Source organism: Chelmon rostratus, chromosome 6, assembly GCF_017976325.1.
Source record: "Chelmon rostratus isolate fCheRos1 chromosome 6, fCheRos1.pri, whole genome shotgun sequence".
NCBI classification, from domain to species: Eukaryota; Metazoa; Chordata; class Actinopteri; order Chaetodontiformes; family Chaetodontidae; genus Chelmon; species Chelmon rostratus.
In genome coordinates this window covers 25,421,948-25,446,095 of record NC_055663.1, presented here as the reverse complement: position 1 = coordinate 25,446,095, position 24,148 = coordinate 25,421,948, and the positions used below count along the sequence as shown (strand labels likewise).

Sequence of the window (24,148 nt, the reverse complement as noted above, 5' to 3'; positions counted from 1 at the left end):
ATAACTCCACATGTGTTCATTCATAGTTTTGATGCCTTCAGTGAGAATCCACAATGTAAATAATGTGAATAAAAAACATCTTTTACACTGAGATTCTCATTCATACTAATCAAGAACTGAAAGAATAAGAAACGTTATCCTCAGTTCCCTGTTGATTGAAGTGTTTTGGATAGAAACAAGGTCCAATAAGAAGCTGTTCTGAAGCCTTCGATCAAGCTTCATGTGGTCGCAGAATTTTAGGTTTTCAGTTCTTATTTTACTTTGGACACTTAAAGAACTTCTCGTCCATGTTGGCATAAAAGTTGTGGTTTAAAGTTTATTCTCGATGTTTGAACAGCAGCTGGCAGAAGCAAGTGACTTAATGAAATTAAAAATTTAATACAGAGAACTGCTTTTGATTCGCTGTTTTCTATACATTTCAATAGAATATGTATATTTATGTCACTCGACACAGATATCACATGTATCAGCCAATAAGTTACAAAAACAGGTAATAAGAGAAATTTCAAACATGTTAAATGACACAGTTTGTCCACCAGAGAGCGCTGACAACTTCATTCTTATTCTGTTCTTCTTCAAAAACCCTGCAGTCATTTAAATATATATTTATATAATGACAAGTGAGATTCTTCAGTTATACCAGGAACCAAATCCATCATCTGTCAGAGAACACCTAATGCAGTCTGACCAGCTTACACACTCAGTTTGTGTTGATACAGAGAAGTGATGATGATGATGATGTACTGGACTGTTTGTGTGTGTGTGTTAGTGTGTGTGCGCCCGTCTTTCTGATGTTGATTTTGAAACTGAGAACATTTGCAAAGTGAAAACATTTTGTTTGGTCCTGACATCTTTTGTTTGAGGGTTCAGAGTTTGTTTTCAGGTTTAAGTTGGAGTCGTCAAGCAGCTGCATGTGTGTGTAACTGCAGATAACAGTTGTATGTTGTGTCTGTAAACACTAGAGGGAGCTGTTGAATCATTAGTTGTGCGAGGTTTTCTCTGCAGGCTCAGAGTTTGAACAATAGGGCTGTGAGAGTGTTGAGAGTTGTAATAATCCACTAATTACTGTCATCCCTTCTATTAAGATGATTTATTTTGTAGAGTTTTATTCAAGAAAACAAACACAAAGATTGTCACATTGGGTTTGATTTAGGTTTGGAACTGATCGATCAGTTTTAGTATCTAGAATGAAGTGCTTTGTGAGGGGCTGCATGGAAACATGATTATCATAAGCAGTGTGGATGTGATGTCTGTTGCAGCCGTGAAGGATCAGCTCTTCCCTGACTCTCTGATCTATTGATCACTCTGTGGTTATTCTTGTGACTCTGATCAATAATTAATGAACTGTGAAACCACCAAACTGCTGCCAGCCGACCTGCACTTTGAGTTCAGTGAGAGTTTAACACCTGAGCACCTGATGACTTCCAGTGAAGAGTGAGTGAATGAATGTGAAGTATGAGGAGCACCTGGAGTTCTGACAGGTGCTGTAATGAGATGGATCTGGACTTCAGGTTATCAATAACTTGTAGGGTCTACGACTTCTTATAACTTTACAAATCAAGGGAGGCAGACAGCGTTTGAGGAGCTGCACTCAAACTGACTGTAAGAGGCTTTAAATTTCACATTTCCTGTAAATCAGAAGGTCAAATTATTTATGACTTCTGAATTAATCTTGTATTTGATTCAAAATCAATATAAAGGGACCAAACATGATCATTTTCACTTTGTGACGCCTCTCACTGCCTGTAAGTACTCCACACTTTACTGAACACATTGCTTTACTTTTCTACTTTCAAGGCCTCAGGTTGAGTCATGATAACATTTTCTTTTTTAGAACCAACCAAATATTAAACTTCAAAATAAGAGATAGTAGTTTAATGTTGTTACAAGCTAAAAGCGTGAACGTCCTCCAACATACTTCACGAGTTTCTACTTCCACTTCAATGATGGTGAAAGACGGTTTCCAGGGTGAGTCCAGCTCCAGAAAGAGACTTTGTAGTCAGTCAAGTTTCTACTTAAAGGTCCAGAAAACAACTAACTGGACTGTGTGGACCTGCAGTACAGCCCTCATCTGATCTGTGTGCTTATGACCTTTGTGTTTTTTCACCACATAGACAAACAGTTTCCAGAGTCTGATCAATCAAGTTTCACTAAAGCGTCATCTTCATCATCATCTTTGTCTTCTCTGATCTCTGCTAATGATTTCACTATTGATTAATCTGCATCTTCTTTTCTCAATTAATCTATCAATAATTTTCTCCATTAAACGTCTGAAAAAACGTCTGTTCAGTGCATTATAGCGTCGGACGAGTTCTCCCAGATGAGAGGCTGAAACCTTCAAATCTTAGAAAAAGGACTTAAATGATTAATCAGTGATCGAAATAGTTGCAGGTTAATTATTTGTCCATCGATTAATTGATTAATTGGTAACTGAAGCATTGCCTGTGCCAAGCCTTTCTGGGCTCATCTTAGGTTTCTTTATAGTTTAAAGGCTAAATAGTTGTGTATTTAATTATTGACCGTGTTTTTGGCAGTGCTGTAGTTGCTGTTTGCTGCTGGAGGGACGTCTCGTCAGGCCTGAGCAGATGTTTCTCTAAACCAGAGCTGGTGAATACGGGAAGTGGCCAATCAGACTGTACTGAGTGGCTGCTTGATCACGGGCGATTGGACCTCTGGAGGGGAGATTTAGTTTATTTCTGTACAGTGTGTTAGGTTTCTGGTATTATTTATTTTATTGTTAAAATATTCATACCGATGTCTGCCAGTCTCGTCTTTCACACGAGTTTAGGCGAGTGAAAGGTCTTGGTTAAGAGGAACCAGCATTGACTGTTGGTGGAAGACCTGAAGTAATTCTGTCTTTTCCCTGAGAGACTACAGACATCATTACCACATGTAAATGAAGTCACATTGCTGCAGCTGAATGAATGATCATTGCTGTGGTGTTTCTGCAGAGGACGCTGTCGCCGGTCAGATCCGTTTCTCTGCTGCTGATTATGATGAGGATGAGGAGCAGAGATGATGGTGAGCTGTACTGGGCAACAGCTTTGACTCTAATTAGTTTTTATCAGATTAGAATAAAGTCCCGGCCGATCCGATCCAGAGTATACACTGAAATCTGGAAATGTGTGTGTGTGTTCAGTATGTGTGTGTGTTTCAGCCTCATGGCTTCATATGACGCTGGGGTTTTCTATTTGTTATTTTGTTTCCTCACAAACTAACACACCGCTGCCCTTGAGCCAGGCACTGACCCCAGAGCTGCCGGTCCTCTGAGGTTCAGACGAGTCCGACACAGAGGTCGAATCCCCCCACAGGTCTCAGTGAGGTTTAATTAACATGTACGCAGATGATTCATCTGTGTGTGTGTGTGTGTGTGTGTGTGTGTGTGTGTGTGTGTGTGTGTGTGTGTGTTGTGTTTCTGTTCTCTGCTATTGTGAGTGTGTGCTGAGCAGACACCTGCAGCTCTGTGTGTGTGCGCGCGCATATGTGCGTGTGTGTGTGTTGTGTTTCTGTTCTGTGTTATTGTGAGTTTGTGCTGAGCAGACACCTGCAGCTCTGTGTGTGTGCGTGTGCATGTGCGTGTGTGTGTGTGTGTCGGGGCATCATGTCACTCTTGGCGGCTCGCCCTCTCTCTCTTTCAGCCAAACTGAACCTCAGGGTTTCTTTTGCCCCGGCTTCTCTGATTGGTCGTAGGTGAGTCTGTCTCCAGAAATCGCTCTAATCCTCTTAGATAAAACAGAGCTCTTGTCCAATCCCCTGCTCCAATCCCTCCCCTCACTCCCCCTCCCCTCTCTCTCTCTCGCTCTCTCGCTCGCTCCATGGGGAAGAGGAGTTTTAATCCAAGTGGATTACGTTGCAAATTGGGTGACGGTGGAGGCGAACGGCTGCAAAATCTGCTGCAGACTGCCGGCTGATATGTCTGCCTAAATATGTACAAAGCAGAGAATTTTTTAGTCCTGGTTTCATGAGGAACAACCTAGAAGCACCTGGAAAAACCTTGTAGAGCCTGAATCAGGTGCAGAGGAAACTTCTTTCTGTCAGGTTATTCCAATGGCGTCTGTGAGAAGGACCAAGAGTTTCTTCTTCTTGTACCAAAACTAGATTTTACCTCAGTTAAAGTCGCCAAAGATCTTCTGGAAGTGTCTTTAAAGAGGATGAGAAGCTACAACAGGAAGCGGTGAGAAGATGCCTTCAGCAGCGCCGGTTTATCCAGGCATGACGGAAATCATTGAGGGTCCAAAGCCCACCGCTGTGGTCGCTGTCTTCTGCTTGCTTTAGCCAACATGAGGAAGCCGTTTCCTACAAACTCTTAACGATCCTCTTGAACGCTCAGAGCTGATCCCACTTTGTGAAACTGCCTCCAGTATTTTAAAGTCCGAGCTGCGAGGAGCCTGATGTTGGGAGTTGAAAGCAGGATGGAGGGCAGGACACCGGGAATGAGGAGGCTCCTGGGGATTCTGGGATTTTTCTGCCTGTGGATTACAGCTCAGGGGCAGATGAAGATCCCACCGGAGACGTAAGTATCCTTCACTTTTTCTGCTGGATGAGCTCTCAGCTTCCATCTCCTGCAGGAGAAAAAATATCACATGTACAATCGCACACGGATGCTCAGGGTTTTTTTTTTCAAAAAGCTGAACTTTTAACTTTTAGTGATTAAATTGATTTAACCCCTTAATGTGCTCATGTTTCACCCTTAAGTATGCTGAAGCTCAAAGGGTATTTTTTAAGACCGCATCTTTTCATCGGTCATGTACATTATATTCTACATGTCAACATGCATCAGTTTAGATACATCTCAACATTAGACACACATCTGGTATCTTAAGAAACATTGTGATCACCTCAAGAATTTATAATAAATTTCTGTTGGTTTGAACAGCGCTTGGCTGCACGACATGAGTTTGTAATGACGTGCAGGTCACTAAGGTTTAAAGTTTTAAACTCTAAACTTTAAAGTCTGGAAGTGGAATCAATTCACCGCAAATTTTTATTGTTGTTTTTGTGGTAAATCTTGACAGCTGAATATGGGAATTAATTGTGTGCTAATATAGATATTTCATTTTCCTCCATCTAGAGATAAACACATCACCTTAGCTTGATTAACGAGCCACCGAGCTAACATTCGCTGTTGAAAAGTGCACTGCTAACGTCCGTTTATGGCAGAGAGAGCCAGTTAAGCTAGCTGCTCAGATGCAGCACATTAAACAGGATGTAAACATACCACAAAAGTCACTTTTTGTCCATTTTGATGCTGGTGTGGTTACCTTCACCACCACTAAAAACACACTGTCTGCCCATGGCCTGTAAGCTAATGCTACAGCACGAGTCTGTCGTTGCCCTGCCGGTGCTCAGCCTGCCAGATGAAGTCAATGAAACACAGCAGCTGAGGCAGTAAAGGAGTATTTCTGATATTATATTCAGACCTTTTTCTTCTGGTTTAATCATGAGAATGAATGAAAAAGCAACAACTAAAAGTGATTTAGGTTTGACTTTAAATTGATCCAATGAATTGTTGACAGCTAAACCTCCAACAGCTCATGTGGACAGTTTTGAGATCTTGTTCCTTTATGCAGCAGTTGGTCCATAATGCAGCCTCATATGGAAAAAAACAAAGGTTGTTGTTAACAGTCCCATTAATGTGAGCCAGGTAGAGCTTCTGCTGTTGATGTGCCTTTGAGCAAAGCATTGTACTGGGCACCTCCTAGTGTGACCGTCAGTGTGTGTGGATGTAAAGCTCGTAGAAAGCCGTCCTGATTAAGATAAATTAAGCCTCACACAACAAACTCCCAGAGTGCACTGTGTTTCCATGCAAATCCTGAGGGAAAACTGCAGTCAGCTGACAAACTTATTCCCTCTGGATGTTCATGAAAACACACTGAGAAATTATTCCTGCTGGGGTTACAGCTGCTTTAAATCAGCTCATATCTGCTCAATGTTAAAATTTAACATTAATGAAGGCAGCTGCATCTTCAGCCCTAACTTCAAGTTAAACTGTATTCCAAACACCAAGTCTTCACCCTCAGACAGAAATCAAACGTCCTCACTTTCCAGAAAGAAAAAAACCTGTCACAGAGTGAGACACAATAAAATATCCACACACTTTATTCAGAGGGAAAGGGAATATTACACTGAAACAGCTGTTTTTAGTCAGACTGTAAACACAAAGTAAACTCATTAACCCAGAGGAACTGAACTTCAAACATCACTATCTTTAAACCTAAAAAAAAATTAAAAAAACACATTTAAAAAGTCAAAAGAACCAGAAAAATGTGCAATACATTTGTGAGAAGAAGAAGAAGTTTAGAGTTAATTAAGACATTGATAGAGACTCCGAGCTAATCAACGTTTCATTAAAGCAACTTTGTGTGAGAAATATCACCAGAATCTCAATCAAATTATATTCTTTAAAAAAAATCCATCCCAGTTCTTTCATCCACATTTTAAACTTCACTTCCCAGAATTCACCTGTCAGACTGTCCGGTTAGTATTGTTGTCTCCTTCCTGTTGTAGTCGCTCATACTAATACGTTGATTAGCATGACCCTGTCAGGCAGCGTTAGAGTAAAGCAGCAGCAGCAGCTCCCTGCAGCACACACGCCCTCATGCACCATCTGTGTGGCCACCCCCCCCCCCCCTGTCAGCCCGGTCACCTTCTACCCTGACCCACATTCACCACCCGACTGACCACTGCAGGCCCGGACAGAGACCGCCACCTTGTCACCTGGTTCGCACAGAAATCGTACAAAGAGCAAATGACTGGTTTTAGTTTCTGTGGAAGTGGAATTTAAACGCAGGACCTCCGGTAGTTTTGTGAATATGATATAATGTGTTTGTCAGGAGTTACGTCATTAAACTACAGCAACAGGAGGACATTTGTTGGATGTTCGGGTCACCAAATCAAGTAACCTTAACAAAGGAGACTGCTGTTTGTTCCTGTCTTTTTTAACCTTGACTGCAGCCAGTGGTGACCTTGACCAAGCGGACCCAATCTGAACCACATGGGTTGGCACATGTGGGTCGCTTTGAGCCTGCTTTTTATTTTTGCACTGCGTTCAGACCGATAACAGCATTGAGTTGTCTTGTGAGTGCAGCGACCATCAAATCCACAATTCAGACTCGTTCCTGGTCAGCTGGGGCTAAAAAGCAGGTTAAATGTGTTCCAAGCAGAAACCAGTTGCACTGTAAAAAGAAGAGAAGATATTTGAGTTGTTTTTGTGGCTTTCACCTTCGACGCTGCCTCTCTAACCTTCTGTCTGACACACATTTGTAGATTCAGGTGGTTATTTGTTTTTTCATTATGTCACTGCAGGTCGCCGTCTGCACTACTGACTGTTTGACCTTCTTTCTGTTGGTTGTAACTTACAAAATTAGATGATGGCTGTGTTCTGTCCGTCTGTGTGTGTCCAGTCAGATCTGGCAGATCAGCCTCAGATGGATCAGGATCAGCTGATTAGGTTTTGGAGGTGATCTCGATGGACGATTGAATTTTTTAGACATTTGCAGTTAAAATTGGTGACAGACGGTTGGAGATCTGGAACTGTGACAAGAGGTTTGATTCTGAGTTTATCAGCCTTCGATTGAATGTCTTACAGTTTAATGGAGCAACAGATAAAACGTGTAAATGTGACCTGCAGATGAAGCCAGACTTCACTCTCTCTATGAATCATTAGTTTTGCATCAAGCACCGACATGGCCAATGAGAGACTGTTGTAATTATCCTCCAGGTATTTAGAACAATACAAAAACTATAACCCTGCCACGTCCTAAAGCAAGTAATTCCTGTTATTATGTAAATCCTGTGCTGCAGCTAAAACAGCAGCTCTGAGTCACAAATCACAGCTCGTTTTTGGGGAACATTAATGGGAGAAATGGAGAAAAGAAAAAAGGAAGTTTTTGTTGTTTCTGAACAGGTTTTTGTGTTTTTGTACAACTAAGAAATTAATTTTGTAAGTGAAAGTTCTGCTTTTGACTGAGAGCTGATGTTTACTGGCACAGTTATGAATAGACCAAACAGAGTTTCCTATGTGAATATAATTAGAGAGCTGATGTTTACTGGCACAGTTATGAATAGACCAAACAGAGTTTCCTATGTGAATATAATTAAACCTGGAAAAACCTACAATGTATTTTTAGACGTGTGTGTGTGCATGTGTTTGTGTGCGTGTGTGTGTGCGCGCGCACTGAAAGGATTAATGTCCAGAACAGATGGATCAATAAACTCTGCCGCTGTTTATCTGCTGAGTAAGCACAAACATGCACACGCTGTCCTGCTTCAGTGCTGTAAATTGGCAGTGTATATGTGTATGTGTGTGTGTGTGTGTGTGAGAGAGAGAGAGACTTCACACTGTCTTCGTCCTGTATGTGTAATTTTTCACCACCTGGACCCAAATATTCTGAACATTTTGATCTTTGTTAGCAAAAATGGAAAATGATCTTAAATGCAACATCATATTTCTGGTTGTGAAAACATTTTACCTTCAGTCCATTTTATGAAGCTTTTATGTAACCGGGCTGAGTCCTGATGGGGACAGTCTATGCTTTGCTTTTGTCCTCGTGTCACACCCAAAAAGCTCAAATGTGACAAACCTGAACCCAAACCTGCAGATGGAGGAGGCGCTCCTTTGTTTCCGCCCCATCGTCCAATCAGAGCTCTCCACAGCGCTCTGTGTTTAGTCTAATACTGATATCTTAATCATGGGCTTATAATCGTACCATTATGGTAAGCTGGTACATTTAAATATGTGGGGTTTTTTTGTATGTACAGTATTCACGCTGTATACAAAGCTATGTTTAAGCTCGATGTGCAGCTCCCATCAAAATCACATTCGTCTCACTGTGTCGACTTCATGTCCCCGTCTGGTAAGATAGAAATACATTGTTAACGACTAAATTAATATGCTGCAGTGCTGCAAGTGAGACAGTGTGCAGGTGTTTCACTCAGTTCAGGTCAATTCAGTACAACTTTATTAACCACACACAATACACACAATACTTTAAACATGAGGAACCAAGATTCTGAACAGGCAACTAAAAGGGCCTCACACCGAGGACTGTTGTGTTTCTGTTCTCTTTGTGAGTGTGTGCTGAGCAGACACCTGCAGCCGTGTGTGTGTGTGTGTGTGTGTGTGTGTGTGTGTGTGTGTGTGTGTGTGTGTTGTGTTTCTGGTCTGTGTTGCTGTGAGTGTGTGTGTGTGTGTGTGTTTGCGTGTGTGTGTGTGTGTGCGTGCGTGTGTGTGTGTGTCTGTGTGTGTGTGTGTGTGTGTGTCTGTTGTGTTTCTGTTCTGTGTTGCTGTGAGTGTGTGTGTGTGCGTGCGTGTGTGTGTGTGCATGCATGTGTGTGTGTTTGTGCATGCTTGCGTGTGTGTGTGTGTGTTTGCGTGCGTGCGTGCGTGTGTGTGAGTGTGTGCATGCATGTGTGTGTGTTTGTCCATGCTTGCGTGTGCCCGTGTATATGTGTGTGTGTCTGTTGTGTTTCTGTTCTGTGTTGTTGTGAGTGTGTGCTGAGCAGACACCTGCAGCTCTCTGCTGTGACCCACATGAAGAACAGATTATCTAAATCTCTTTCATCACTGTCATATTTAACAGCCTTTTTCTGCCATAACCCACCACTGATGCACGGCGTCACCACGGCAACAGGCAGCCAAAAGTAAAGTAAAAGTAAAAGTAAAGTAACCCAACTAACATACAGACCGTTTACACACGTTTATGTTTGTTAGTTTGATGCTAGTGCTGCTACCTGTATGCAAATATACTGTTATTAAATTGTGAGTCAAAGTTAACATCCCTACTACCACCATCACTACTTTTATAAATACGATAAGAGCATATAGCTTTACAATTTAACCTTGAAGCATTTCATCCAATCACGTTCAAACAAACGCTAAAACGACTTTATAGTCTCTATGTTTCTGCTTGTTCTTCACACCTTTGCCGTCCTTTTTTTTGGGTGGTGCACAGATGCTAATTAAATTTTAATTATTCATATATTTCTTGTACCCTGTACATTCATATTGTGCTGTCTGTGTTTCAGGGTGCAGCAGTGGGCGTCCGTGTTCTCCGTTCAGCTTCGAGACTCCACCGTCAAATACTCCGGCTCTCTACTGCTGCAGAAGGTAAATGAAGTCAGAATCAGTGAAACAGGTTTTTGCAGCAGATGCAGTACAAAGGAGGGAAGAGTGCAAATATATACAGAGCATGTTGTTCTCTGAGTGAAGCCACAAGTGTTCACAGCTTCCTGCGAGTGGTCCACATGCTTCACAGCTGTGTAGACACAGAAAGTATAATTCTGTTTTCAGGTAGTGGTTTCCTACATTTCCCAGAATTCAATTTGAAACAGGTAGACTGCTGATATTTCAGATTCATGGTCAGGAACGAAGCCCTCTGCTCCTGAACTCTGTGCTGCAACGGCATGGAGATGGGGGGGTGGCATCTTAACAAGGGGAGGCATTTTGGTCATTTTGCTGAAAAGGGGGATGGCAGCCCCCCTCAGCTTGCCTACACATGCTCCAGCGGCTTTTAGGACTTCATGCAGTTATGCAAAAAATAGTAATACGAAAAATAGCTGCCTTTTCCGGTGTTAAAACTTTTTGGTGGGGAAACTTTCCCGAGAGCAGTATGTGTGTGTGATAGCGTTTGTGTGCGTCAGTGTATTTGTGTTTGTCAGGCAGCAGACACACACACACACACACACACACACGCACACAGGGATCATGGTAATGCCCAGATTGAGGACCGAGCCCTCTTTACCGCCGTCAGGATTTGTGGCCTGTTCTGATTTTAGACATTCATCCATTTATCTGTCAGATTTAGATTTATCACAGGCAGTCTGCAGTTTGTCTGCTTTCAAAAACACAACCACCTCCTGTAGTTAGAGCAAACCAGCCAGACGTTAGCGAGGAAAGGAAATCCACCCTATTATAACTCATCGCGGTATCTTCTGACTCTGGTTCAACGCTTTTGTTTTCATGTTTCCTCTTGTTGTGGATGAGAGCGTTTGTGAGAAGAACACTAACATATTTTTAATAATTTTATCGGCTAAAATGAGGCAAATAAAGTACAAAACATCCAGGTGGCAGCTTCTCCTTTTATCCAACGCTGGCATCACTTCAGCAGCGGTTCATACCAGCTATCACCGATTAATGTTGATTCAGTGAGTAACATGAAGACAGGGTTGAACTTCTCTCTGCAGCTGGAAGCAGAGTGAGACGACTTCTCTTTTGTCATCGTGATGCAAGACGTAAAAAAATTGATCAAGTAGCTCATTAAAAAATAAGGTGTGTCAAATTTAGTATTAGCAGCTGATGTTTCAGCATGTCAGACATTAATCAGCTTTGAGTTAAATATACGAATCAGACTGTTAAGCAATTCAGAACGTCCCTAAACTCTTCTAACGTCGAGAGACAATCACAGTAAGAAATTGATTAAGAAAATAGGTTTTCAGGCCCTTGAATGTCAACTAGACAAACATGCTCTCTTCCCAAACTGAGTGAAATTTCACTGAGTGGAAGCGTCTGTGTGTTGTAACAGAACTGAGCAGCTGTTTCTTCTGTTTGAGGCCACGTCTGCATGTTTAAACTCCCCCTGAAGACGGACGCAGCAGTGATTCTTTACAGTCAAGTCCAATTTCTTGAGGCTTCAAAGCATCCCATCAGAAACACGTGTGGCCCAACATGTACAGCAGCCATGTTACAGTCTGTTTCTGCAGAGTCTTTTATTTTGAAATTTGTATTTCTATAAACCAGCAGTCAGCAGCTACGGTCCAGCTTCGTCAGCCTGTTTTCTGGGTGAATGGATGCAGATCAAAGACAGGAGACGCCCACTGAGGTTTCACTAAATGTTTGGCTTTTGTTGCTCATGTATTCACCTCAGTGAGTGGGTTGCTTGGACTAATTGGAATTAGCGAATGACTTAATCGAGTGATTCAGAGTGTAAATAAGCAGGCTGGGCTGTGCCTCCTCGCTCAGCTGGCTGATCCACCTCCAGCTTCTTGATCCAGAGAAAGTGACCCGATTACCTCAGAGAGTCGAGCTGTACGAACCAACATGCTTCCCCGCATCCAGCAGCTGATTCAGTCTGTTCAAAACAACGTGATCTGCCAGCAGCATGGGATCAGTGTCGCTGCTTCACCTGCTTCAGTCACTATTTGGAAACATCCAAAATAAAGCAAATCAGATCAGGATCACTGCCTGGATCCATGCCACAAACAAGACAAGTGATCTAACAAATCACATCACCCAATTTAATGACAGTGAGTTTTCTGTATTTATTAAAGATCTTTAATCTTTATTTGGATCCACACAGTGGTCTTTAGTCTTCTGACAATAAAAACGAACAACAGTTTAAAATCAATAAACTAAATGACTGAAATGACTCCACGTATGAAATAATAGACAGATGTAACCTACAATGCAAACTGAAGCAAAACCGTTGCAGATAAACAGCAACAAACAGAAAAACAATTAAAATGGCTCTAAAACGGCAAAAGCTTAACAATATCAAAAACATAACAACGTGACATCCATTCAGTGACTGAAAGTCTATAACCCTGTTTCCACAAAGACGCCGACAAATACAACAGAATGTGATCACGTACGGATCCTGTTTGATTTAAAGTGAAAACAGCACAAAGTCAATATATTTACTGTTCGAGCTCATCAGCTTTTTTTGTAATTTCTGCTTATTCTGAGTTTGATGCAGCAACACGTTTCAAACAAGTTGTGACAGGAGCAACTAAAAAGTGGGAAAGATGTGGAACGCTCCACCTGTTTGGATCATTCACAGCTCATGAGAAATATAGAAAACAAATATTGACATTTGTCATAATGTTGATAATGGAAGATGAATGACATTTGGTCCTCTGGGGGAGAAGTTGAACTCGGCTCCTCTTCATGGAAACGTCTAGTTTCCTTGAAGGCGTTTAAAATCTGTTTTGTGTCCTCTCAGAAACTGAAGGATGTGGAGCCCATCATTAAGATTGTGGAGCTGGACGGAGGCGACCTGGTGAAAGATTACTCTGATGAAATCGAGCGAATGTTGGGAAGCAAGATGAAGTCTGTGAAGGTGAGCACACCAAGGCTTCTTCAACCTAAACGTGTTGCTCAGACCCGTCTATAAAACAGCCGCTTATATTAAATCCAGTAAAGTGTTACACTTCTGTGGAGTGACAGACAGAGATGATCAACACTGAAGCAGCAGTTTCCTACACACTGGAGCCTGCATTTCCCATAATGCAACTCAGTGGTGTCATTTTAGCTCCTTTGTCCCAAACACCCACATCTTTCAAACTCATCTTCAGGCTTGTTTTCTCCTCCAGCGCCACAGAACACAACATTCAGCTGTTATACTCACTCTGCTTTAAAGTACTGAACATTCAGATGCAACAGTCTGTGAAGGTTTTCAGGGTTTAGCTGCTCTGGCTGCTCACAGCTCTTGCTCTTACATAACCTGAGATGATGATGAATCAGACATTACTTCATTTTACGGGTTCACAATCCTAAAACAGGTTGGGAACCGCTGTATTAAAGGATGTTAACAGTCCACTCGGACAGATTATCCTTCACGTGGTACGCTTTGTGTTTATTCTCCATTTCACTCAGTGTGACTCATCCAGATTTTTGTGTTCTCTCTTTCTTCTCGTCTGTTTCTTGTCCCAGAGGTTAGCAGAGTCTGCAGAGGACGCTGATCTGTACCACGAATTCAACGCTTCTTTAGAGGTTGGTGCAGATGTGTTTGAGTTATAGTTCAGGCAGCTGTTTTTATTCCTTTTAGTTCACACTGAAACCTGAAAAACATGCAGAGAAATTAAACTTGTAAACGTCTGATAATCCATCAACAGTTTAATTGGTCAAAGATGTGATTTATCAGCCTCAGGTGTGCTTTGGCTCAGTGGAATGCTAACGTTAGCATGCTAGCTGCGTGTAGCTCAGAGGTAACTGCCGGCCAGTCAGCAGTGGACGCTGCAGCAGGCTGAAGCTTTAAAGCTTCGGCTCACACCTGAATTGAGATCAGGTCAAACTTCACTGATCCTGTGAGGAAACTGGGTCGACACTGCAGCACAGAAACGACACACAGGAAATAAAAGCATGAGCGTAGCACGCTGGAGCACAGGAAGTTTGTTCATGTGTTACTGTAGAATCTGTGTGATGCTGCTCTCAGCTCATCTTTGTGACACAAACACAGATTTTCTGAGCTGTTTCTAGAAATCAACAATCAAATAGTAGTTGGAGCTTATTAACAGCAAGCTGCCTGCATTCAAGCAAACTGTGTCCTGAAGCAGCTGATTTTCCTTTTTCACCTTTATTTCAAATTGTGGTTATGATTATTAAATGATTATTATGTAATAACCTATGAAATGTCAAGAATTTAGTGTATGTTGTTATTTTGCATCACACAAAATACATCAAACTGAGTTTTAAAACTGACTTGAGGATGAACAGATTAGATTCTGGTAGTCAAAGGTCAAAGGTCACTGTGACACAACACATTTTTGGCCATAACTCAAGAATTCACACTCTGATTATGACAAAAGTTCACACAAATGTCTCAGAGGATAAAATGATGAAGTTATGCTGTTTTCTATCCAAAAGGTCAAAGGTCAGCTTCACTGTGACATCATTGTGTTGTGCAGAAGCTCTTTTCTGTCCATTATTCTTCACCATGACTCAGGCGTCCATATTTAAAGCATCGTAGTCACCACAAGCTGATTGGTTTTGCTGATATTGATCTTCAGGTGATTGTCGTTGCACCATGTGGTGAAGCTCTCTGTCAGTCCTCTGGACAAATAGTCTCTAAGGGTAGACAGCATGTTTCTCTCTGGACATTATTCACTGGAAACATACATGTTAATAGAGTGAGAACGTCCATTTCACCAACATACACTGAAAACCTTTAATTAAACTCCTTCAAAGTCTTCACTGCAGATATTTTGAGTGTGGACAGACGTAGATGGAAACTTCAACCTGACTGGTTATTCTGGCTCTAAAAGTCAGCATCTTATTCTAAAAGGATGTCGTCTTCCTGTCTCCTGTCAGTTTGATTACTACAACTCCATGCTGATCAACACGGCGGACGAGGACGGCAACAGCGTGGAGCTGGGCGGAGAGTTTCCCCTGGAGGAGAACGAACACTTCAACAACCTGCTGGTGAACACGCAGCAGAGCGACATCCAGGTTCCCACCAACGTCTACAACAAAGGTCAGAGGTCGACGGCACCGTGTGTTTGTTAGCAGCGTCCACTCGCACTGTTTCCTCAGTGCACGTCAGCTCCTGTGAGGTTCAGCTTTGCCTTCTGGTTTGACTCTGAGTGTTTCTGTGTGCAGATCCCAACATCCTCAATGCCATCTACAACTCTGAGGCGTTAAACGACGTCTTCATCAGCAACTTCCAGAAGGATCCGACGCTCACCTGGCAGTACTTTGGGAGCTCCACCGGTTTCTTCAGAATCTACCCCGGTGAGGTCAAGATTCATCTTTGGGAGAAGAGCTCATTTTTTATTTTTATTTTTTTCTTTTCTTTTTTTTTTTTTTTTATTAATTTTCAGGTGTAAACTTACAAACACATAAAACCAAAAACATATAAAAGGGTCTGGATTGCTCTGTCTCCACAAAATCAGTCAATTTCTTTAATAAGTTCATCAGTTCGTCCTCTCGGCTTGTCATTGATATGTAAACAATGTCCATTTCTCCCATTTCTCTCGACATTTTTCCTCTTGAGTTCTTATTCTGTAGGTTAATTGTTCCATGTTGTATTTTCCGCCACAATTTCCAGCCATTCCTCTTGTGTTGGTGGTTCAGTTTTAAGCCATTTCCTCGTAACGGCCTTTTTACAGGCTGCCAACATAATTTTTAACAAGTATTTATCTTCCCTCAATATAGTATTAGCTGTAAAACAACCAAAATACAACATTGTGCACGATTTAGATATATCACAGCCCAAAATCTTGACAATAGTCATGTGAACATCTCCCCAAAATTGCGAAATTCCAATACAAAACCAAAATATATATGAATGATTTGCATTCACTACTCCACATTGTCTCCAACATGGTTGTTGTGTAGACAAATGCTTACTCCTAACAGTGGGTGTAATAAAAAATCTAATGACATTCTTCCAACAATGTTCTCTCCAAGCACGTGGGGATGTAGTAGATTGTTGAGTTTTCCAAATATTCAACCAATCGGCATCTGAAATAGTTATTCCTAATTCTTTCACGAGAAGAGCTGATTTTTGTTCGCAAATACAAATTTAAAGTCCTGCTGATCCCTCTGTTCTCCTTTGAGAAAAAATTAGAATCTAAAGCAAACTTGTTTTGTTTCATGATGGTGTCTTTGCATTAGCCAATGAGAGTACTGTTTGTTGTCAGTGTATGTGGATGGAGAGCCAATCAAAGTGTTTGATTTGCATTCAGCGGTGATGACAGACCGACAGACGGTCTCACTGAGGCAGGAAGCTACTGCTGACGTCTCCTCCTCATCTCCAGATATGAGCTGTGTCCAAAATCTGTCCGTCTTTACTTTCCGCGGCGGACAGTGAACGCAGCGGACAGTGGACGCAACGTTCATTGTCTGCTATTTTGTTTTGAGTGTCTGAATACTGAGTGCACTAATTTATCCTCTTTATATTTCCATCAAAAATTTCACAAGGGAGCGAAAAAGTGGTTTACGCTAACAATCCCACAATGCAATGCACTGCATTTTATAGATGTGAACATTTGAGTTGTCAGTTTTGACCCAAAATGATGTTGAAAAGAAATTCTGACGACATATGAAAGTGTTTACTTCGATGATGTTAACGATAAGTTGAACAGCTTCAGTTTCAGTCGGACTTTAAAGAACGTTTGAGTTTTATTCTAAATTTGGTTGTGTTTTGTCAAACTGTTGATATTTATTTTTGATATGAGTCCAACCATGAGTGACATGACTCCATGTGTCTCTGCAGGTATTAAATGGACTCCGGACTCTAACGGTGTGGCAGCTTTTGACTGCAGGAACAGAAACTGGTCAGTTCGGGCCAACACTCTCACCTGTAAACGATAACACAGCGACGCGGTCAGTCAGTCCGTCACGTTGGTAAAGACGGAAATGTCTCAACATGTATTGGATGGATGGTTTTGAAATTTCACGTAGATATTGTTGGTGTGCAGAGGACGAATCCTGATAACTTTGAAGGAATCTATTAAACTCTGTTAGTTTACAGATAGAAATGATCTTCAGTACTTATCTCCGCTGCCGTAAACACGGAGACCGATGGGTTGCTAAGTTTAGTCTGTTGATAAAGGTGTTAACCGGCCAACAGAACCGGAAACAGGAACATTAAGTCCAAGAACAAAAGAGGCTGTGAGCAACTGGATGATACTGTGAATTGGTCTGTTTATATTTTAGTGCCATGAGCCTGATTCCAGAGCTCCCAACACCACCGAAGAAGCTTCAGTTTAGACATTATGGGCATGAAGTAAAAAAAAAAGACATCAAATTCAGTCTGATAGTAAAATACAGCAGTTAGAATTAATGTTGGGATTCTGTGACATAACGTGTCTGTTTGCCATATAAGAGGAGAAATGAGTACAATACAGAAAGGTAGGAAATCCCTGCGCAAGGCTGAGATTCAGCCGTGCTGCTGGCTGTGTGTCGGCTGAGCAGCGGCCAGCCAGAGTCCTGATCCTCTGGAAAAGACGATAAGCTGCTCCTTAGCCGGGTCACTGCAGCCCACATGGCACCATATGTGACTGTTCATGCATTTCTAAATAATACCAGAGCGCTGCATATGTCCCTGAACGCCTCGTCGTGACGCATTACTGCAGCTGAGCTGGGAGATGCATCTGCTGGGAGAAACTGCAACGCACAGTGACACGTTTTTACTCGTTTATATCAGAAATGTGATTAATAACAGTATGAGTAAATGCATAGGATAGATATGAGCCTTTAAAAAATATATATTATTCATAGTTTCATTGGAGGTCATCTTTATTTTATTATATCATTATTCATTTCAAATCAAGTTCTGCTGACAGCTGCTGACCTGAGAGGCCGGCAGCCTTTTATTGGAGGCTTTTTATCCAATAACTTTTACACATTTTCTAGCTTCCTGAATTGTGTCTTAGTCTCCTAGTTAATTTAAATATCTGACGGTATTTGTAATGTGAGTGAGGTCTGTCAGTGTCTGCTCTGTTTGAAAACTGCAGTAAAAAGTGAACCATGAATAAATCCTGTCCAGTTTTATGAAGAAATGATCAGCGAGCGTCTGTTATGCTGCGTTCAGGTACATCCAGGCAGCCACGTCTCCCAAAGACATCATCATCATGGTGGATATCAGCGGCAGCATGAAGGGACTGAAGATGACCATCGCCAAACACACCATTAACACCATCCTGGACACGCTGGGAGAGAACGACTTCGTCAACGTCATCGCTGTGAGATAACACACACACACACACACTTCAACGAGCTAAACAATTGTTAGTATTCAGATCTTTACTTTAGTAAAAGTACTAATACCACACTGTAAAAGCAATGCATTAGTTCAGTAAAAATATCCAACAATAATCAGGAAAATGTACTTCAAGTAAAGTAAAAGTACCCTGTGACTGTTCTGCTGTTCTGTCTGATCTCATCAGATTATTGTGACTCAGTCGTTCATGTCAAAGCAGGACATGGAGCTGACAAAACGAGACGTTTGAGGACGTCATCTTGGTCTTTACAGACCAAATCACTGATCGATTAACTGAGAAAATTATCGACAGTGAAAATAACGATTAGTTGCAGCTCTTGACTCCACCACTGCACCACATGCACTGGGAGGTTCTGTCCTGGTTCTGGTCTGTTGCTGGTCTGGGTCTGACTCTGTCTCCTTCTGTGTGCAGTACACGGACTATGTTCGCTACGTGGAGCCGTGCTTTAAAGGAACTCTGGTCCAGGCTGACTTGGACAACAGAGAGGTAAGACCATTATCTGCTTCATGGAGGCTTAAAGAGCTGACGAGGCATCTTAGCAGCCAACACACACACACACACACACACACACACACACACACACACACACACACACACACACACACACACACTCAGGAATACCCTCAACGTCATCATCAGATCAAGCTCTTGGCCTTCTTCCCTGAGTGGCATCAGAAACCAGATCGAGTCCACCTGGAGCTCTGTGTGTGTGTTTCTATGCAGATCTCTTATCGTTGTGAGGACCAGTGTGAGTTTTAGACCTTTACAGTGAAGACATCTCTGGACCGTGAGGACATTTTGTCTTTAAATGTTTATGTGAGGGTTCAGTGTTTGTTTTAGGGTCTTAAGGGAATTTTGAGTGGGTTAAACGATGGTGTCAACAGTCCCAATAATGACTGTCACAATGAGCTCTGTGATTGTCCAGAGCAGCCAGGACATTTCTGGACAGACACACTGCAGCTGAATTTCAGAAATGATATTTATCTGAACTTTCTGAAATTCCATCCACCTCCTCGGACTCTGTGTGGAAGACAAATATATTAAAACCTGGACAAATAAAACATCTTCATGACATTACAATACAATCTGTTGACAATAACAGTGTCTCTCTGTCTCTCTGTGTCTCTGTCTCTGTCTGTCTGTCTCTCTATCTGTCTGTCAATCCGTCTGTCTGTGTGTCTTTCTCTCTCTGTCTGTTGTCTCTCTCTCTGCCTGTCTCTCTCTCTGTCTGTCTCTCTGTGTGTTGTCTGTCTCTTTGTCTGTCTCTCTGTCTGTTGTCTCTCTGTCTGTCTGTGTCTCTGTCTGTCTGTTGTCTGTCTGTCTGTCTGTCTGTCTGTTGTCTCTCTGTCTGTCTGTCTGTCTGTCTCTCTCTCTGTCTGTCTGTCTCTCTGTCTGTTTGTCTGTTGTCTCTTTCTCTCTCTGTCTGTCTGTCTCTCTCTGTCTGTCTGTCTCTCTCTGTCTGTTGTCTCTCTGTCTGTCTCTCTGTCTGTCTGTCTCTCTCTGTCTCTCTCTCTCTCTGTCTGTTGTCTCTGTCTGTTGTCTCTGTCTGTTGTCTCTCTCTCTGTCTGTTGTCTCTCTCTGTCTGTCTCTCTCTGTGTCTCTCTCTGTTGTCTCTCTCTGTCTGTTGTCTCTCTCTGTCTGTCTCTCTCTGTTGTCTATCTCTGTCTGTTGTCTCTCTGTCTGTCTCTCTGTCTGTCTGTCTCTCTCTGTCTCTCTCTCTCTCTCTGTCTGTTGTCTCTCTCTGTCTGTCTGTCTCTCTCTGTCTCTCTCTCTCTCTCTGTCTGTTGTCTCTCTCTGTCTGTTGTCTCTCTCTCTGTCTGTTGTCTCTCTGTCTGTCTCTTTCAGCACTTTAAGCAGCTGGTGGAGAACCTCCATGTTAAAGGAGAAGCGAAGATCAAAAACGCGATGAAGGAATCCTTCAAAATCCTTAATGAGGTTTGTGTCCTTCAATGATCGAAGGCTGAGAAGTGTTCAGTGAAATAATAAATGCGTGGGTGGCTAAATGCTGTCGTCTTTAGAATGCGATTATTAATAGAAGTAAACTTCAAAGCTCTGTGTGATTACTTTTGTAAAGTTTTTACACAATTTGTTACCTCCTGCAGGAGGTAACAAAGTGTTTAGCTTGAGAGGTTTTCGGGCCCCTGGAGTTCTGGGGCCCTATGCCTGGCCCTGCTTTGCCTCCTCGGTAATCCAGTCCTGAACACCAACTCTAAGAATAAATTCTAAAAATTCAGGCTTGCAGGACTAAAATGCTGAACTGAGTGTGATGCAGAGAGAGCTTAACAGTCACTGTGCTCTCTCACAGCTGGTTCACACTGTGTTCGAACTCAAGTGGACTGAAGTCATGAGAAGCTGCTGCTCTGTATAAACTCTGTGTGTGTGTGTGTGTGCATGTGTGTGTGCGTGTGTGTGTGCGTGTGTGTGTGCGTGTGTGTGTGTGTGTGTGTGTGTGTGTGTGTGTGCATCTGTAGGCGAGGGCGAACGGTCAGGGCAGCATGTGTAACCAGGCCATCATGCTGATCACAGACGGAGCCATGGAGGACTTTGAGTCAGTGTTTGAGGAGTTCAACTGGCCTGAGCGCAGGGTGAGGACCAGGCCTGAGGCCCAGACACCAAGACCTGACCCCCCTCGCGTCCACCAGGATCTCTCTGAAAAATCTGCTTCCTTTCTCCAGTGAATTAATCTTTAGTATGAGCCTGGCTGTGTGTTTGTGTTTGCATGAAGTGCAGTTATTACATACCCAGTTAATTTCATGGTTAAACGGCAGCTTACAGCTCAGTGTGGATGAATCCCTCGCCAACATGGCTACATGTGACAGATTCTTCTCTGATGACACTGCAAACAGTAACAGCTGTCAGCACAGCAACAAAAAGACCATCGAAGGTCGAACAGGTAAAACAGGTCAGTGAGACTGGAGGGAAGTCGGGAGCACAGGGTTTCCTTGTTGCTGCATCTTGTAAAAAGCTTTAATAATAACAGAGTATATCTGGTTGCAGTTTAAAAAAAGAGACCAAAATTACATAAAGATGTCATAATTAGTGGCTTTAGCGAAAGACAACAGTTATATAAAAGCTTAGATGTAACATAAGGGAGAGTTCAGGCCATAATAACAAACTGACTCACAACATGAAATAATAATAAACCTGCAGTTACTCCATGCTAACATAAACAGAGAAGAAGGAGTGTCACAAAAATGGCAGCTCGCCACTAAGATACAAAACTAACAGTAATTTAGATAGCTAGATAAGACTTCATTAATTTCACAATGGAGAAATTTACTGTTACAGAAGCTCTTCAGAACACACAATGGAGGGGGGGGCTGCATTTGAAGGTGCAAGTAAGAACAATGTAACTGTGCAAATAGGCAACAACAAATAGAATTTAGATTAAAAAAAAAGTTAATAATAAGGTATCCTATGTACAGTAAGTTTAAGAGAAAATAGAAAAAGTGTTTTGCTCAGCAGTAATATAATAAAAATATGGCAAAGAGTATGACAATACCTTGTAGTGGTAGAGGAGCGGATTTAGATGTTTGTAAAGTTGCTTGACATCCACCTGAGGGAGGATGTCAAGCAACAAAGACAAGAATATGCACAATTTTCTGATCAGTTATCGTCAGTTTTCAATCAAACTGCAGTTATGAAAGAAAGAAATCATAGTTTCCTGTTTGCCCCCCCCCCAAAAAAAAATATATGGAAAACAATTTAAAGCCAGGAGAAAACATTCAACCATAGCAGATCGCCAAATCGTACCACAGCACACACAGACAGGTGTCAACAGGTGTGTTTCTCTGTTCAGGTGCGAGTCTTCACCTACCTGATCGGCAGAGAGATGACCTTCGCCCAGAACACCAAGTGGATCGCCTGCAACAACAAAGGTCAGGCGTGTGCGTGTGTGTGTGTGTGTGTGTGTGTGTGTGTGTGCGTGCGTGTGCGTGTGTGTGTGTTCACCTGGGTTAGGGTTAGGGTTACATACTGTGTGTTTCTGTGTGTTTTTTCAGGTTACTACACACACATCTCCACACTGGCCGATGTGCAGGAGAACGTCATGGAGTACCTGCACGTGCTCAGCCGACCAATGGTCATCAACCACGATCATGACATCATCTGGACAGAGGCCTACATGGACACTGTGGTGAGCCGAGCTGACCAATCAGAGAGCCTAAAGGAGCAGTTCATTATTTATTATAATTATATATTATATTATTAAGTATCAGATGTCATGAAACCCTTTGAACTTCTCCTTTAAGTCCACATACAAACAGTGGTCATCATCATCATCATCTTCACTTCACCTTCATCTGTCTGTCTGCTTCTTCCATGTGTTTTTGCTCATTCCCCCATGATCCTCTGGGCCTTTCCCTCCATTGCTCTGGCAGCTTCCCAACACCAAAGAGGTAAAGAAGAAGAAGAAGTTAAACAGTCTGTTCTTCGTGTGTGGACTCACAGAGTTCCTGCAGGAGTTAACATGTAGAACAGGATGGTTTTCAACCCGTTTGGCTTCAGACTCCCTCACAGTCCTCAAATACGTGCTTTTATTACTGAAATGAATGTTTCTGCTCATGGTTTTACTTTCATTCATTTGAGAGTTAAAAAGGAGACATCATAAAGAATGATGGAGGCAGTACAAACGACTCTCTCTTCACATTTCATTTACTTTATCAGACACAAATTAACACATATTATTGACTCACTCCAAATTATTTCAGGACCTCTATGAGTGTCCTGGGCCTCACGTTGAGAACCACCAGTTTAGACTGAAGTGATTGTTGTACTTTTACCATCAGGGTACTGCAGCAGCACTACAGTGCCACCTGGAGTTCAACCTCAGAACTGGCAGGCTGCACATAGTGTCACAATAAATATAAGATTTCATCTCTATACATAAGAAAGATATGCATTATGTATAATGTGATGTGCATTATATATACAGTAGAATATGTGAACAGACAAAGAATAAGCTTTATATTGAACATTTAAAGGAATATAATCAAAATAACGAGAACACCAGGACAAAATCTGCCTCGAAGCCTCACAAGGCCACTGTAGGATCCTGGTTTTTGGACTGGATGAGGTTGTAAATTGGGCCCGTTATTTTGCCCACTTAGCTCTGTTTAATCCGAGTGATGTTTGCACATGTGGTCAGTTCTCCTGGTCGAGAGTAATGTTGTTGGCCGTCATTTCAAATGTCCGTCAACCTTTAAAAAACGTTTCCGTGATCCATCGCTTATGTTTGACGGAGTGTGTTAATGAAAATAACAACAGTGTGCTGATGTTTCACTGTGTCTCAGCTCTTCACCACCAAAGCTCAGAGTCTGCTGCTGATGACCTCAGTGGCCATGCCGGTCTTCAGCAAGAAGAAGGAAACGGTCAGTGTCCGCTCAAAAGCTCGTTCTTCTACGAATGAAGTACAGTGTGTACTTGTACACTGTGTACAATCTGCCACATGAACCCAATTGAGAGAGCAAACACTCTGATTTACTAACAGTTAGCATGCTATAATACAGACTGCTTACATGCATGTTAGCATGCTAACAAGCTGTGTAAACTGTGACGCAGTCAGAGAGGATTTCTCTCTGGAGCTGCAGTTTCTGAACGATCTTCAACAGTCATACATGAAAAACGCTTCAGACACGTTCCTTTTTGTCTCTGGTCTCATGTTTTGCTCTCATTTTATTCTTTGATGTCTCAGCTGTGGAAAAAATGT

At 42.1% G+C, this 24,148-nt stretch overlaps 1 protein-coding gene across 1 annotated transcript in view; it reads left to right on the top strand.

Annotated features, from left to right (window-relative positions):
- Window positions 1–4,382: 4,382 nt before the first annotated feature.
- The window catches only part of LOC121607580 (voltage-dependent calcium channel subunit alpha-2/delta-4-like), a 59,291-nt gene continuing 39,525 nt past the window's right edge, over window positions 4,383–24,148 (top strand). Inside the window, exons 1-15 of the mRNA XM_041938461.1 lie at window positions 4,383–4,513; window positions 10,027–10,108; window positions 12,939–13,055; window positions 13,649–13,708; window positions 15,026–15,188; window positions 15,314–15,445; window positions 16,932–16,992; window positions 18,252–18,402; window positions 18,853–18,927; window positions 20,287–20,376; window positions 20,913–21,026; window positions 22,241–22,319; window positions 22,443–22,576; window positions 22,821–22,838; window positions 23,733–23,810. Coding sequence (XP_041794395.1) covers window positions 4,392–4,513; window positions 10,027–10,108; window positions 12,939–13,055; window positions 13,649–13,708; window positions 15,026–15,188; window positions 15,314–15,445; window positions 16,932–16,992; window positions 18,252–18,402; window positions 18,853–18,927; window positions 20,287–20,376; window positions 20,913–21,026; window positions 22,241–22,319; window positions 22,443–22,576; window positions 22,821–22,838; window positions 23,733–23,810 — 1,476 coding nt within the window. The 5' untranslated portion in view covers window positions 4,383–4,391. The remainder of the gene's footprint in view (window positions 4,514–10,026; window positions 10,109–12,938; window positions 13,056–13,648; window positions 13,709–15,025; window positions 15,189–15,313; window positions 15,446–16,931; window positions 16,993–18,251; window positions 18,403–18,852; window positions 18,928–20,286; window positions 20,377–20,912; window positions 21,027–22,240; window positions 22,320–22,442; window positions 22,577–22,820; window positions 22,839–23,732; window positions 23,811–24,148) is intronic.